We start from the raw sequence: 14,440 nt of genomic DNA on the forward strand, positions 1-14,440 counted from the left end.
AATTTAAAAATATTTTTATTATATTACAATTAATTTTACTAATACATTTTAAGTAATTTACTAATCATACTTCTCTTAAATTCTCGTATCTACATTAATTATGATATGATATCGGGGAGGATGAAGTAATATACTCCCTCCGTCACACATAATTTGTCCATATTTTCTATTTTCGTCCGTCCTACATAACTTGTCTTTTCTATTTTTGAAATTATAATTATGCACTTTAATCGCATTTTAAATTTTAAATTTTATAATTTTTTTTAATTTTAATTAAATTTTTTACTTATCTTAATCTTAATCTATAATTATTTTTACTAAATAATAATTATTTTTACTAATACACTTCTTAATTACTTACGTACCTAAATTCCCGTGTTTACAGTAATACACTCATATTACATGGGACGGAGGGAATATATTTAAAAAAATATATATAAAGTAGTATATAATTATATCTATAATTAAAAAAAATTGAATAAACAATTTTAAATTGATTTTCTAAACGATTGGGTTTAATTTCAAACAAATAAATATATTTATATCAAGATAAATTTGTAAATTAAATTTTTATAATTAACTTATTTTATATAAATTTCATTATATCTATTGTTATTTGTATGTAAAATTATTATGGGTTTGTTTGTTTTATGAAAATTCTTCTACACATTTGTCTAAAAAATTACTCACTCCGTCCCGGATAAATTGTCCACGTTACTATAAATACGAAAATTTAGGTAAAGTATAATTAGTAAGTAATTAAAAAGTGTGCGAGTAAAAATAATTATGGTATAATAAAAATAATTATAGATTAAAATTAAAATAAATAAATAATTTAATTAAAATTAAAAAATTATAAATTATAAAATTTAAAATATGATTAAAATATTTCCAAAAAATAAAATGACAAATTATATGGACAAACAGAAATAGAAAACAATGGACAATTTATATAGAACAAAGCAGTAATATACTATATACATTTATTATTTTTATATTATCTATCAAATTTATTCTCTCTTACATAAAAAAAAATTACTTCAAATCAAAAAAAATTATTTTTGACAAATAAATTGATTTACGCTTTATGAATAAATTACTTAAAATTTATTAATTACTTTTATTTTTATTTATTTATATAATATAAGGACAAAATAATAAAATTATTCTAATTTTCTTCATATTCCCTATCTAACTAATACAAAAAACACTATTTTATCTAGTTATTATTTTCCTCCCATATGAACTAAACATACTACTCACTCCGTCCCATAAGAAGGATTGCATTTTTTATTTTCGTCCGTCCCAAAACAAGGGTACTGTTTTCTTAATTTAGTAGTTGTACTACCTACATAACATAATAAATACCCTTCCAATTTACAATATATTATATAAATGTCACCACCTTTATATTACACATTACTAATAAGGATATTTTCGTCTTTTTTACTATAACCCAATATAATATCAATATTAAAAAATTTACATGCAAAAAACATACGTTCCCCTTTATATAAGACGGAAAGTGTATTATAATTTTAATATTATATCTCTCCCTTTATTCACCTCTCATCCGCTACATTAAGGGTGTGTTTGTTTGAGAGCTAGGATTTTGAGTTGAGATTTAAATAGTAAAATTTTGAATTTGAGTAGTGATATCATGTGATATAAATAGACGTTGATGTGATATTTTAAATGTAAAATTAGTTTTTTTTAATAAAATAAAAAATGAAAAATAAATATTTAATTTAAAAAAAAATTAAATAAATAGTAAAAATTCAGGTGAAGTTTGCCAATGGAACACACCATCAATTCATTTGAACCAAATAAATCCTAAGAGTGTGATTGGCCATGATTAGGGTATTGATGGATCAAACGAGCATCCTTTTAATTTGATCCAATTAACATGGTATATTAACGCAAATAGCATACTCCCTCCGTCAAAAAAATAGTCTTATTGTGTTGGACACAAGATTTAAGGAATATTGATATTATATGGGTAGTTGGTAAAAAGTAAGGGTAAATGAGATTTTTGCCTTTGTTAGTATATTAGTGTAAAAAATAGTGACAATTGTGTAATTATAATGAAAAAGTATGGATAATTTTATAGTGATATGATTATTTATGAAAATGAGATTATTGTTTAGGGACAAACAAAAATGGTAAACAAGACTATTGTATTGGAACGGAGGGAATACAATTTTATATGGTACAACTTATACTGTGCTATATGGAGGCATATACGTACACAACTTTGTTGTATATACATATATATATATATATATTTGGGGCTGAAAATCACTAAAAAAAACCGGTTTATATTACGAGTTGTATCGTAACTGTTGGGTTTTGGCCTATGATTTGTACGAGGCCTTTGTATATTAAAGCCCAATTGTGAGAAGCTGTGGCGAGTTCTTTGGCCCAGCCCACTAACCTATTTAAGTGTTGAAGATCTAGGGTGCGTTTGGCAATTAGCTGATAGTTTTTAGCTGTTAGCTGATTCAAATAGTTGTTAGTTTATTCAATTAGTTGTTAGCTGTTAGCTAATTTAATTAGCTGGTTTGACTAGCTGATTCAATTAGCAGTTTGTATTAAAGTATTTGGTAAAACGACGGTTAAACATTAGTTGTTTATACATAAAATGACTATTAAGGACATTGATATGTTATTTTTTAAAATATTTAATTTTATTCATTTTGATTTGAAATTTACAAGAATTTTTGTTATTAATTATTTAAAAATACAAAAATATTATAAAATATTTATTTTTATTTTTATTATTTAGATCTGAGAAGATTATTTTTACTAAAAAATAATAATTTCTTATTGAAATTATGTAAAATATAAAATAATAAATCTTTCGTATATATATATTTTTATTATGTTAATTATTATTTTAATAGATAAATTAATTAATAACCTTTGTTTTTTCTATTTGATTTAGTTTAAAAAATTTATATATTTTACAAATAAAATAATTTATATGTAATAATTAATAATAGTAATTATTTTATATTACAAAAATAAAATATAATTTAGTAAATTAAATATATTAAAAATAATTAATAAATACTGCTATAAAAATATATTTATATGTATAAAATATATAATTAAGTTTTAAGGGTAAATAAGGAATAACCAAAATTAAAATGAAAAAACTCTTTCAAAACGCTGGTAGATGAACTTTTCAGAAATTAGCTTTTGGGTCCAAAAAGCTCTTTCAAAAAACTAATTTACCAAACACCTAAATTAGCTTTTTGACTGATCAAACAGCTAAAAGTTGTTCAATAAGTTAAAAGTTATTCAAAACACTTTTTCCCAAACACCCTTCTAATCTGAGTGGCTGCTCTCCAGATTGATGATCATCGAGTCATTATATCGCGATTTCTCTTATCTGCTCTTCTTCTTCTTCCTCTCAATATTGTGTGCGACTGATTGAGGAGTTTGTGTGGGGGTTTTACTCTGTGTTTATGGGCGAGTGCTTCCTCGTGTAAGAGTGAGAGATTTGTGCGATTTTTATTCGTGTATCGGCGAGGGTTCAATGTGCGAGTGATTGTGGTTAGGGTTTGGTGTGCGGGACTTAAATCGGTTAGTCGATGCTGTTCTAGATAGAGTTTGTGCTTGTGTTTTCTTTCCACATGTCCGATATATGTTCTAAGGTTGTGCCAGGGGCTGAGCCGAACTTCTCTTTGCAGTTCTTGTGCTTTATTTTTTGTTCGATTCAATACAAGAATTTTTAAGTTTAGTTGTATTGTTTCTTGTTAGAATCAAGTTTTACTATACAAAAACACAACATTGGTATCAGAGCTTTTGGTTATTTTGTAAAACTTGATTGTTCTTGTTTGTGATCAGTCAACTTGTGTTTTTCTGTTGTGTTTTTTTTTGTAAAGGCTTTTCATTCGAATTGTTTTTTTGTAGTCATCGATCTTTAAATTGAAAGTGTTTTTTTAATTCTTGATAAAATATCAGACTGTTCGTATTTGGTTTGATAAAAAAGTGAACCAGCTGTGTCTGAGATTGAAGAATTCTTTATTCTTTTGACTGGAACTTCCTTTTTCTTTTAAATCTTCACTTAAAAGTTTTTAATCATTATTAGTTCTTTAATTCTCTTATAATTAGTAAAATCCTGCAGGTTTGTAAAGTTTTTTTTAAGGATTAGAAGTATAGTGGGTCTGTTCTTGAAATAAAACAGTCCTCAAAATTAAATTATTTTTTGACAGAAAACAATTTTTTTTTTTAAAATTGTTTTTTGAAAACCAAAACTATTTTACGAAAGGCTATTCTGGTGTCTTGATACGAAACATTGTATATTACTAATTTTTTTAACTCTTGTTGAGTGTTGCAGGAACAAAGAAACGTGACAAAGTGAACACAATGGTTGTTCGTTGTATTTTTTTTTCACAAGTGTGAAAATATAAAGTCGGTAAAAGGCTTGATCCTTTTTGTTTTTTTTTTTTTTTTTTGCTGGGAAGGTCACTGATTGTGGCCTGGTCACTGATTGTGGCATTTTGTGTTTGCCTGTGAATTTTTTTTTGTGTTGGGAAGATACTGATTGTGGTCATTATTGTGTTGTGTGATTGCAGTCTTCGTTTTAATTTTTCCTTTGCTTGAAAGTGTGCCAAATTTTTTTTGAGAAAGTTGTTGTTCTATGTTTAATCTGTCCAGTGTGCAGTTTATAAAAGTCTCTTGCCCTTTGCGTATTTTTATGTGCCTTAAAACACTGTGTGAGTAGTTTCTGTGAACAAGAATTTGTGTTTGGAGTTAAAATCTATTTTTTTTCCCTAAAAATTTTAAAGTGAAAATGTCAAATCCATCTTTCTTAAATCTAATTCAATTTGATGGAAAAACATATTTTGCAATATGGAAACAAAAGTTGAAAGGAATTTTAATAACACCGAAACTGTTTAGGGCTATAGATGGAAATTTTGCAGCATTTGTAGTTGATGAAAGAAACGCATAGATAGATGAGATGGCATTTTCGTGTATAATTCTAAATCTGTCTGATTCAGTCATTAGAAAAGTTGGTGAGGTCAAAACTGCAAGACAATTGTGGGACAGAAAAAACCTGCACTGAAACTTCCCTCCTAAATAAACTGTATCTACTTGAAAAGTTTTTCAGTTTTAAACTTGATTTGCATAAAAACATTGATGAAAACTTGGATGTTTTTCAAAAGCTTATTCAAGACTTAAAACTCACCGGTGATACTAAAATAGATATATACACTCCAGTTGTTTTATTAATGCCATCCCTAATAATTACTCATATGTAAAATCAGCAATTAGGTATGGTAAAGATAATATAACATTGGATGTTGTTGTTAGTAGTCTAAAAAGTAATGAACTAGACTTAGCTATTAATAAAATCAATAGGTCTTCAGGTGAGGTTATGTTTACTAGGGGTAGATCACCTTATAGGAAGAATAATGCAAATTCAAATAATAACAGCAAATACCAAAATGATAAAAATAAAAAGAAGTTAAGGGAAAAATCTAGATCTAAGTCTGAAAATCATGATAGAAGATGTTTTGCATGTGGAGAAAAGGGGCACTATGTTAAACAGTGTACTAAGAAAGTTGGTCCTAACAATAATAATAACAGTAAAATACAATCCCAAGAACATGAAAATTTGACATTAGAAAATCAATATTTTGATGATGTTTTCATAGTAAAATATGATTTTTCTAATGCAACCAGTGTTTATAAAAGTGAATGGCTGATTGATTCAGCATGTACATATTATATGATACCTCTGGAAAATGTTTTTTCAAACTACAAAACCTTAAGTAACAACACTGTTTCAATGACAAATGATAGAATTTGCAAAGTAGAGGGCATAGACACAGGTAGACTAAAGTTCTATTCTGATTTTGTGCTAACCTTGAATAATGTGAGGCATGTGTCTGATTTATGTAACAACTTTCTTTCTTGTGTGGGTTTAGAAGATATAGGCTTAGAAGGTAAGTGGGGTAATGGTGTTATGAAAGTTTTTAAGGACTGTATAGTTGTGTTTAAAGCTGAGAGGAGAAATAATTTGTATGTTTTTAAGGTGGAGTCAATTTTTTAAGTTCTAAAAATTTTCTAAATTCTGTTTATGATGATAAAACTGTTTTGTGGCATAAACGATTGGCTCATATAAGTAACAAAGACTTAGAAATCCTAAATAAAAATGGTTATTTTGGAAAAGACAGTCTTATCAATACCTTTTTGTGAAGAGTGTGTGCTACGTAAGCAACATAGACTTCAATTCCAAACCACTCCAGCCCCTAATGTGCATAAGTCTTCTAGAGTGTTAGAATACCTCAATGTCGATGTATGGGGTCCTTCAAGTGAACCCATACATAGTGGGAATATATATTTCTTGTCAATTAGATAACTTTTCAAGAAAATTTTGGGTTTTATTGATGATAAACAAATTTGATGTGTTTGAAACTTTTAAAAAATTGGAAAATTTTGAAAGAAAATCAAACATGACATAATATCAAATTCCTAAGAACTGATAATGGGCTGGAGTTTTGTAACCAATAGATGGATTCTTTATGTAATGAATGTGGTATCACTAGGTATAAAACAGTCCCCTATACACCCCAACAAAATGGGGTGGACGAAATGATGAATATAACTCTTCTTGAAAGAGTGAGGAGTATGTTAGCCTCCTCGGGTTTATCCAAAACTTTTTGGGGAGAAGTTGTTACTACAACCGCTTATATAATAAACTGTTCTCCTTTTGTGGCTTTAGAAGGCAAATCTCCTCAATCTGTTTCGCTAAGAAAACCTGTTGATTTGTTTAATTTGAGGTTTTTTGTTGTGCTGCTTTTATATTCATTAAATCTGATAAACTCGAACCTAGGGCAGAAAATGTGTTTTTTTGGGATATACCCAAGGTGTTAAAGGTTATAGATTGAAATTATCCAGGTTTCAAAGTTGTAATTAGTCGTGATGTGACTTTTAATGAATTAGATATGCTTTGTTTAAATAAAAATAGTCAAGTTCAAAGCCATGAGTTAGATGAAAGCCCTAATAAGGTGGATAATAATAAAAGTCTTGTTAGTTCTTATGAATTATAAAGTACTGAATTTGATTTTGTGCCTGAAAGTGAACAAATTAGTTCTGATGTTGTTCCTGCCTGTTCTGACATGTCTGATAATGGACCAAGTGGGTCCAATTTGTGTGATTTTAATGTTGAACCTAGTGTAAGTGAAAGACCTAAAAGAAATATTAGGCCTACATCTAAATTAGACGATTATGTCTCAACTTTATATGCTTTTAGTGTATTTGATACCTTTGATGGAAATGAACCTAAATCTTTTGAGGAAGCTATGAAGTCTAAATATAAAAGTGAATGGTTTCAAGCTATGCATGATGAAATGAATTCATTGTTAGTGAATAGAATATGGAAATTAGTCCCAAAACCTGAGCATGGTTCTTTGATTGATTTTAAGTGGCTGTTCAAAGTAAAAAAAAAATAAAGAAGAACGTGTTAGATTTAAAGCAAGACTAGTAACAAAAGATTTTACTCAAAAAGAAGGCATAGATTACAATGTAATTTTCTCCCCAATTGTAAAATTGTACTATTGGTGTGATGCTTGCTTTAGTAACTCATTTTGATTGAAAACTTAAACAACTTGATGTGAAAACAGCTTTTCTTCATAGTGATTTGGATAAACAAATATATATGAAACAACGCAAGGGCTTTGTAGACAAAAATAAACCTGATTTTGTTTTCTTGTTAAATAAATCTCTTATGGATTAAAGCAATCACCTAGACAATGGAATTTGAAATTTAATGAATGCATAAAATCTTTAAATTTCGAAATGAGTGTTTAAGATCACTATCTTTATTTTAAAATAGTTGGAAGTGTGCCTGTTTTTCTTTTGATCTATATGGATAATGCTAATAAGTCCAAATCTTAAAATAATAGATCAAATTAATACATGCTTGAGTGATTGTTTTGATATGAAATTCTTAGGTGATGCTAAAATAATATTGGGCATGCATATTAAAAAAGATAGAACAAATAAAAGTTTATTTATAAGACAGCCTGCTTATGTTGAAAATGTGCTGAAATGATTTAATATGTTTTAATTCTAAAGTTGTTAATGTTCCATTTGCATCTCATTTATGTTTTTCTAAGAATCAGCCCCCTAAAACAGATTCTGATCATGCTTTTATGACTAATGTCCCATATTCAAATGTAATAGGTTCAATGATGTATCTTATGGTTTCTAATAGACCTGATATAGCATATGTTGTGAGTTGTTTGAGTAGATTTATGGCTAATCCTGGGCAGGAAAATTGGGTTACATTAAAATGGCTTTCACATTACTTATGTGGATTCTAAGTATGCCAATGACAGGGATAGTAGAAAATCAACTACATCTTATGTGTTTACATTGTGTGGTTCTTGTGAGTTGAAAAATATAGTTGCGCTGTCGACTACCGAATCTGAATACATTGCTGTGACAGAGGCAATTAAAAAAGTCTTATGGCTCAAAGGCTTGCTGACAGAAATCAAATACTTGAAAGGTGAGGTACATGTAATTTTTGACAGTCAATCAGGTATTCAATTATACAAAAACCCCATTTTTCACGATAGAACCAAACATATTAATGTTATATTCCATTTTATTCAAGATATAGTTGCAAAAGGTTTTATAAAACTTGAAAAAATACCTTCACAATTTACCCCCGCTCATATGGGGACAAAGCCTTTGCCTGTTTCGAAATTTGATTCATGTTTAAGAATTTTAAATTTTGATCCTAGTTAGTTGTTTACTGCTTTCTAGTATGTTGTTTCTTGTATTTGGTTTTTGAGTAAATACTAATTTTGTGTTCTAGCACAAGTCGCTATGATGATTCTCTAGGTGCCCCACATTTTATCATGCCTAAAAAGGTGGAGAGTTTGTTGGATTTTGGCCTATGATTTGTAATGAGGCCTTTGTATATTAAAGCCCAATCGTGAGAAGTCGTGGTCCAGTTCTTTGGCCGAGCCCATTAACCGATTTAAGTGTTGAAGATTTAATCTGAGTGGTTGCTCTCTGCTCTTCGTCTTCTTCCTCTCAATACTGTGTGCGATCGATTGAGAAGTTTGTGTGGGGGTTTTACTCCATGTCAGTGGGTGAGTGTTTCCTCGTGCAAGAGTGAAAGATTTGTGCCATTTTCATTTGTGTATCGACGAGGGTTCACTATTCGAGTGATTGTGGTTAGGGTTTGGTGTGCGGGACTTAAATCGGTTAGTCGAGGCTGTTCTAGGTAGAGCTGGTGCCTGTGTTTCCTATCAACACGCTCGATATATATTCTAGTGATATTGAATTACATTGGTAGAACACATTAAGTGCGATATTCTTGAATTAACTAGTGATATAACTATAAATTTGGAAGAAGAGAATTCTTCTTTATTTAAGCTGGATGGACATTGATTATGCTATTCGGAAAGACGAACCATCGGGTATTACTGAAACTAGCGAGTCAGATATGGTAGATCTTTATGAACGATGAGAGAGATCTAAATGTCTTTCCATGATGCTCAGAAAAACCAAGATATCTGCTAGTATCAGTGTGTATGTCGATTAGCACACTAATGTCATAGAGCTTTGGAAGGCCATTAACGAACAATTCGTCAAGTTCGATAAGGCTCTCTCTAGTACATTGATTATTCAGTTCTCCACCGTGAAGCTTACGGGTGTGAGGGGTGTGCATGAACACATAATGCGTATGTGGGACATTGCGGCACCGGTGAAAACCTTAGAGGTGACCATGTCTAAGTCTTTTCTTGTCCACTATATTTTGTGCACCTTTCCTCATCAATACGGTCCATTCAAGATATCCTACAATACACACAAGGATAAATGCTCCATCTACTAGTTGATGACCATGTGTGTCTAAGAGAATGAGAGCATGTTGATGGAGAAGTGAGAAAGTGAACAGGATGGTTCAGGGCAAGAAAAGAAAAAGCACGATGCTAAGGATCAGAGACCTGGGCCTTCCGAGCGAGTCATAAAGAATAAGTCATACGTGTTTTTATGTAAAAAGAAAAGGCACTTTAAGAAAGACTGTGTTAAGTTTAAGAATTGGCTCGAAAAGAAAGATATTCCTTCTACATTTGTCTGTTATGAAACTAATATGGTTAATAATAATTATAACACATAGTGAGTTGATTCTGGTTCTACAATCTATATTTCTAATACCTTGCAGGGTATGGAAAGCCTAAGAAAATTAATGGGAAGTGAACAGTTCATCTATTCGGGCAGTCAGATGCATTTACCTATGGAAGCCATTGGGACGTGCAATTTAGTATTGGGTAGTGGTTTTGTTTTGACATTGGAAAATACATTTGATATTCCGAAGTATCCCTTGATTTTGTGTAAAAAGTAAGTATATGTGTAATGATATATTTGTAATTTATGTAAAAGTTAAGGATATTTTGGCATTGATGTATAATTACTTTTACTAAAATATGAAACTGATATTTTAAAGTGAGACAAACAAAAATAGTAAAGATGGTACTTTGAGATGAGAACGGAAGGAATATAATACTAATAAATAAAAAATTATTTTATATCATTTAATAATAGTGTTCTAAGTATAAATATAAAAATAAAAATAAAAAGAAAATCATCACATCACACGTTGATGTGTTTACTTTTAAGATTTTGGTTAAGTTTTGATTTTGAATAATAAAATTTTGAATTGAAATAGTTGTTTGATGTGATATAGTATAAATTTGTGTGATATTTTGAATGTAAAATTTAATTTTTAGTGTAATATAATAAATAAAAAATAAGTATTTGATTTGATATTTTTAAGAAAAAATAAAATGGAATAGTAAATCAAAATCAATTTCCACTAATAAACACACCCATAAGAGCATCCGTTATAATCGTTACATCTAGTCTATTATTTTTATTATCTCTCTCGTCCACATTATATTTATTTCAACATTCAAATTACTTTCTCTATCACCCATTGTAGTTAATTACCTTCAACTCATTATATTTACTATTTTATAATATCTACAATAATTTATTTATTTTTATATATTTTTATTATGTAGTAATATAATAAAAATAATTTATTTATTTATACATAGTTTTATATATTTTTATTGTCTTACAATATTTTTATATAATATTATATTTTAATTTTCAAATATTAATTTAGGTAAATTTTAATAATTTGAAATATAAGTTATTGTTTTAAAATTTGAATATGAAAAACCAGAGATAACATATATATATATATAATAGATAAAACGAAATTTTAACATTTAAAAAAAAAAGATAATATTTAATTAATTTTTATTATTTTTGTCGAAAATAAAAAATTCTTGAGAAATGTAATAAATTTAGAATAACTGTATTTCTTATTAAATATAATTAATATTGTTATAGTAAAAACTAAAAATGTAATCACAAAGGCAATAAAGTAGGTGACTGTGACGGATGTTCTAATAGTACTACTATTGAACTATTTAATACTCCTATGGCGAAATTCATCCTCATCCGTCCCAAAACAATAATTTCATTTTGTCATTTTTGTTCATTTCAACAATAGTTTTATTTTTATTTTTGGTAAGCATATTTTTTTTTTTTTTTACAAAACTATCTCCACTTTTTTCACAATAATTATATAAAATAAAAATATTTTTAATCTTTCAGAAATATTTTTACTTCTCTTGTTAATACTATAATACTATTATTCCTTTATTATTCCTTAATCTCTAATGTTTAATTATTGCATTAAACAAAAATCGAAACTAAAAACACAATTTTATCTTTAATTACGGTTGGATGCAACCGTTACCCTAATTTCAAAGTCGGCCTTTAACCGTTACCCTTGGTAGACTGCCGAAGGCTGATTCGCGATTTTTCCTGATTAAAGCCGCGAGATTTCCCATTTTCTGCAGATCTCAATTCTGGCGTTCTGTATGATTTTTTTGGCGGATCTGTTCTCTGTATGATTGATCAATAATTAGTCCTTGATTTTTGTCATTTTGGAGAAGAAAGGCATCTGAAGAATGGCGGCCATAGCGTTGCTGGATATGGTGAGGAGAAATCCGCACTTCGGTGCGCAAGCCTTCAATTCGAGAAGCCTGTTTACCACCAAACTCGGCGGAGCTTCCACCGCCGCTGCTTCTTTCGCATTCGCGACTCCTTTCGCCTTCGGTGCTCTGTTTGGGTTAGTTTTTTTTCTGTATTTCTCGAACCTTTGTTATGTTTGGATGTCGGCGAAAGGTTTTTTCAGTTTCCGTTTTTCGATTTTGATTACTGCTGAGGAGTTTTTTTATTTTTGTCCGAAGTTGGTGTCTGAAGTAAATGCATGATGTTGATGGACTTGACCAGAAAATGGAAATGGAATGGAGTCAGTTGGGAGGAGTCTATGTTTTTTATGAATGTAAGGCGTGTTTTTAAGCCTATTTTATCTGTATTCCTGCATGTATAGAAGATGAAAAGCTTCTCTAATGGATTAGAAAGCACACATTCATCCAAATCTGATAGGTGTGAATTGATGTTATTGCATGGCTTGTGAATCAAATGTGTTTCACAATAGGCACGAATACGACCTTGATGCATTGATTGAAGTATGTCTAAGTGGAGAGCTGATTGACTTGTAAAAGAAATTGATAAAACGGGGAGAATTTCTCATATGCTACTCACAAGCGGGATTATCATTCAAAGAAATAAAGATCATTGAATTGGACGGATTAAAGTAAAATATAGCTCATATTTTTATACATTATTTGATTGGTGTTGATGCATTATGTCACAGAAATGGCCTCACACGAGTTGCGTATTGTGATGTGGGTGCAACTCTGGATGAAGATTACATTTCAAGCATACGCTATGCTTCTGGAAAGATATTTGATAGCAATGTGCTGAACTACAGTCCCAAGCAGTATAATATTGAGTTGAAACCACTATTCTCAGCATTTCATTGGAAAACTTTAGCACTGACCTCTCTGAGGTCTTTCCTGTTGTTCTATTTGCCTCTTGTGGAGCCCCAAACGGCTGTGGAAGATGCTGATGATGAAGATTTTCTACAGGAAAATCCTGAAGAAAAACGTTTGGATTTGATTGTTCCTTTCAAAAAATCGGTTAAGCAAATAGTTCGTGAGGTAACACTTCCCATCTCTTGGTAAACTTTGAGAGCTTTATTTTGTTATCTTTTAATAACATTAAACTCATTGGTCGATTTGGTATTTGGATCGGATCATTCAAAACATTTGGTGATTGTTTATGTTTTATTCCAATTTTTTTTATTTTTTTTTTATTGTTGCCGTCATGTGCTGCTTGACAATGATGAAAGCTGCAGTTCGGATCATCATTCACTCTTAAGACACTTAAAATGTCAATTCTGAGTAAAGTAGCTTTTGTCGAAACCTTCTGTCTCTGATAACTGTTGTTTGGATTGGTTACTTCTTTTTGTCAAATTGTCTAAGTTGTCATGTTGAAATTAGTTGTTATACTGGAGAATTAATCTCAAACTCAAACATTACTTATTGTTCAGACAAGTGTAGTTACTACGAGGCGAGTACTTGAAAGACTTGCAGTTCACTATGTTTCCCAGCGCATGGCCTGGAAGCTTCTCAAAGGTATTCTTCATTTTTTGTTGAGCGACTGATACCAGTATCATTATCCATGTTGTCCTGAGATTATCCTCGAATTATCACAGATGTACCAAGATCAGCCACTCGAAAGGCTGCCAGAGGAATGCCAACTACAACATACGTTTTTTGCGTGAGCAGAACCACTTTCAGAGGTAACTCACATACATAATTAATGTAATCCGCCCCACCTTTCTTATCTCTTGGACAGCTGAGCTATTTGAATTTGCACCTTTTTGCATATGCAGGACATTTCCTCGGAGTTTTAGCATCATGGATAGTCCAAGTAGGCATTGACATTTATCGATTCCTGAGGTCAATATCCAAGCCCAAGGAAGAAGGCGAAGCTCCTGTCGACACTTCAGAACAAGCTCGAGTTCTTGGAAAGAAGGTTTGTGGCACCACGGTGAGGTGTGGCGCTTCGCTTATTTTTGCATCTGTTGTAGCTGGGATTGGAGCAACATTTATTCGACCATCGGCTGGGCAATGGATCGGTATGTTTGGATACAGCTTGTGTAGAGTAGAACCAACACAACGTGAAATGAAGAAGGATATCCACATATCTTTTCTTGCTTTAATCGAATATGATTTGTGCGTTTTTCTGTAGGTTGTGCAGTCGGGGATCTTTCAGGGCCCATTATCGTCGCCTTGTGTTTTGAGAAACTGCAGGTTGAGCTGTAGTAACTAAACAGAGACGGTCGACAGAGTAACACAACACACATATATATATATATATCTGAATGGTACGGTACGTTTCGACTACTCTTTGAATTGATCATAGCATTTTTGGACTTGTGATGCTTCTATTGTATTCCATTTCTAAACATAAATAGGAAAAA

The 14,440-nt window shown here is 30.3% G+C and overlaps 1 protein-coding gene across 9 annotated transcripts; it reads left to right on the plus strand.

The window, feature by feature from the left end:
• Positions 1–3,334: 3,334 nt before the first annotated feature.
• Positions 3,335–14,440, plus strand: LOC127262033 (uncharacterized). Of its 9 annotated transcripts, none has more exons than XM_051290519.1 (9): positions 3,335–4,423; positions 8,465–8,524; positions 10,193–10,298; positions 12,004–12,175; positions 12,767–13,112; positions 13,505–13,589; positions 13,670–13,756; positions 13,850–14,095; positions 14,209–14,440. In XM_051290519.1, the coding sequence occupies exons 4-9, from the start codon at positions 12,015–12,017 to the stop codon at positions 14,280–14,282; spliced, it is 999 nt and encodes a 332-aa protein (XP_051146476.1). In that variant the 5' UTR covers positions 3,335–4,423; positions 8,465–8,524; positions 10,193–10,298; positions 12,004–12,014; the 3' UTR covers positions 14,283–14,440. The 9 variants fall into 9 exon arrangements, with proteins under 9 accessions (XP_051146476.1, XP_051146478.1, XP_051146470.1 ...); XM_051290521.1 differs by having other exon boundaries at positions 3,335–3,659; positions 4,346–4,423; positions 8,465–10,298; XM_051290513.1 differs by having other exon boundaries at positions 3,335–8,524.

This window comes from Andrographis paniculata, unplaced genomic scaffold (assembly GCF_009805555.1).
Source record: "Andrographis paniculata isolate CXL003 unplaced genomic scaffold, ASM980555v1 Contig65END, whole genome shotgun sequence".
Taxonomy (NCBI): domain Eukaryota; kingdom Viridiplantae; phylum Streptophyta; class Magnoliopsida; order Lamiales; family Acanthaceae; genus Andrographis; species Andrographis paniculata.

Coding starts and splice junctions, on each gene's coding strand:
- LOC127262033 (XM_051290512.1), top strand. CDS start 12,015: ATGGCGGCCATAGCGTTGCTGGATATGGTGAGGAGAAATCCGCACTTC. Junction 13,113..13,504: donor TTAAGCAAATAGTTCGTGAG/GTAACACTTCCC, acceptor CTTATTGTTCAG/ACAAGTGTAGTTACTACGAG. Junction 13,590..13,669: donor GGCCTGGAAGCTTCTCAAAG/GTATTCTTCATT, acceptor GAATTATCACAG/ATGTACCAAGATCAGCCACT.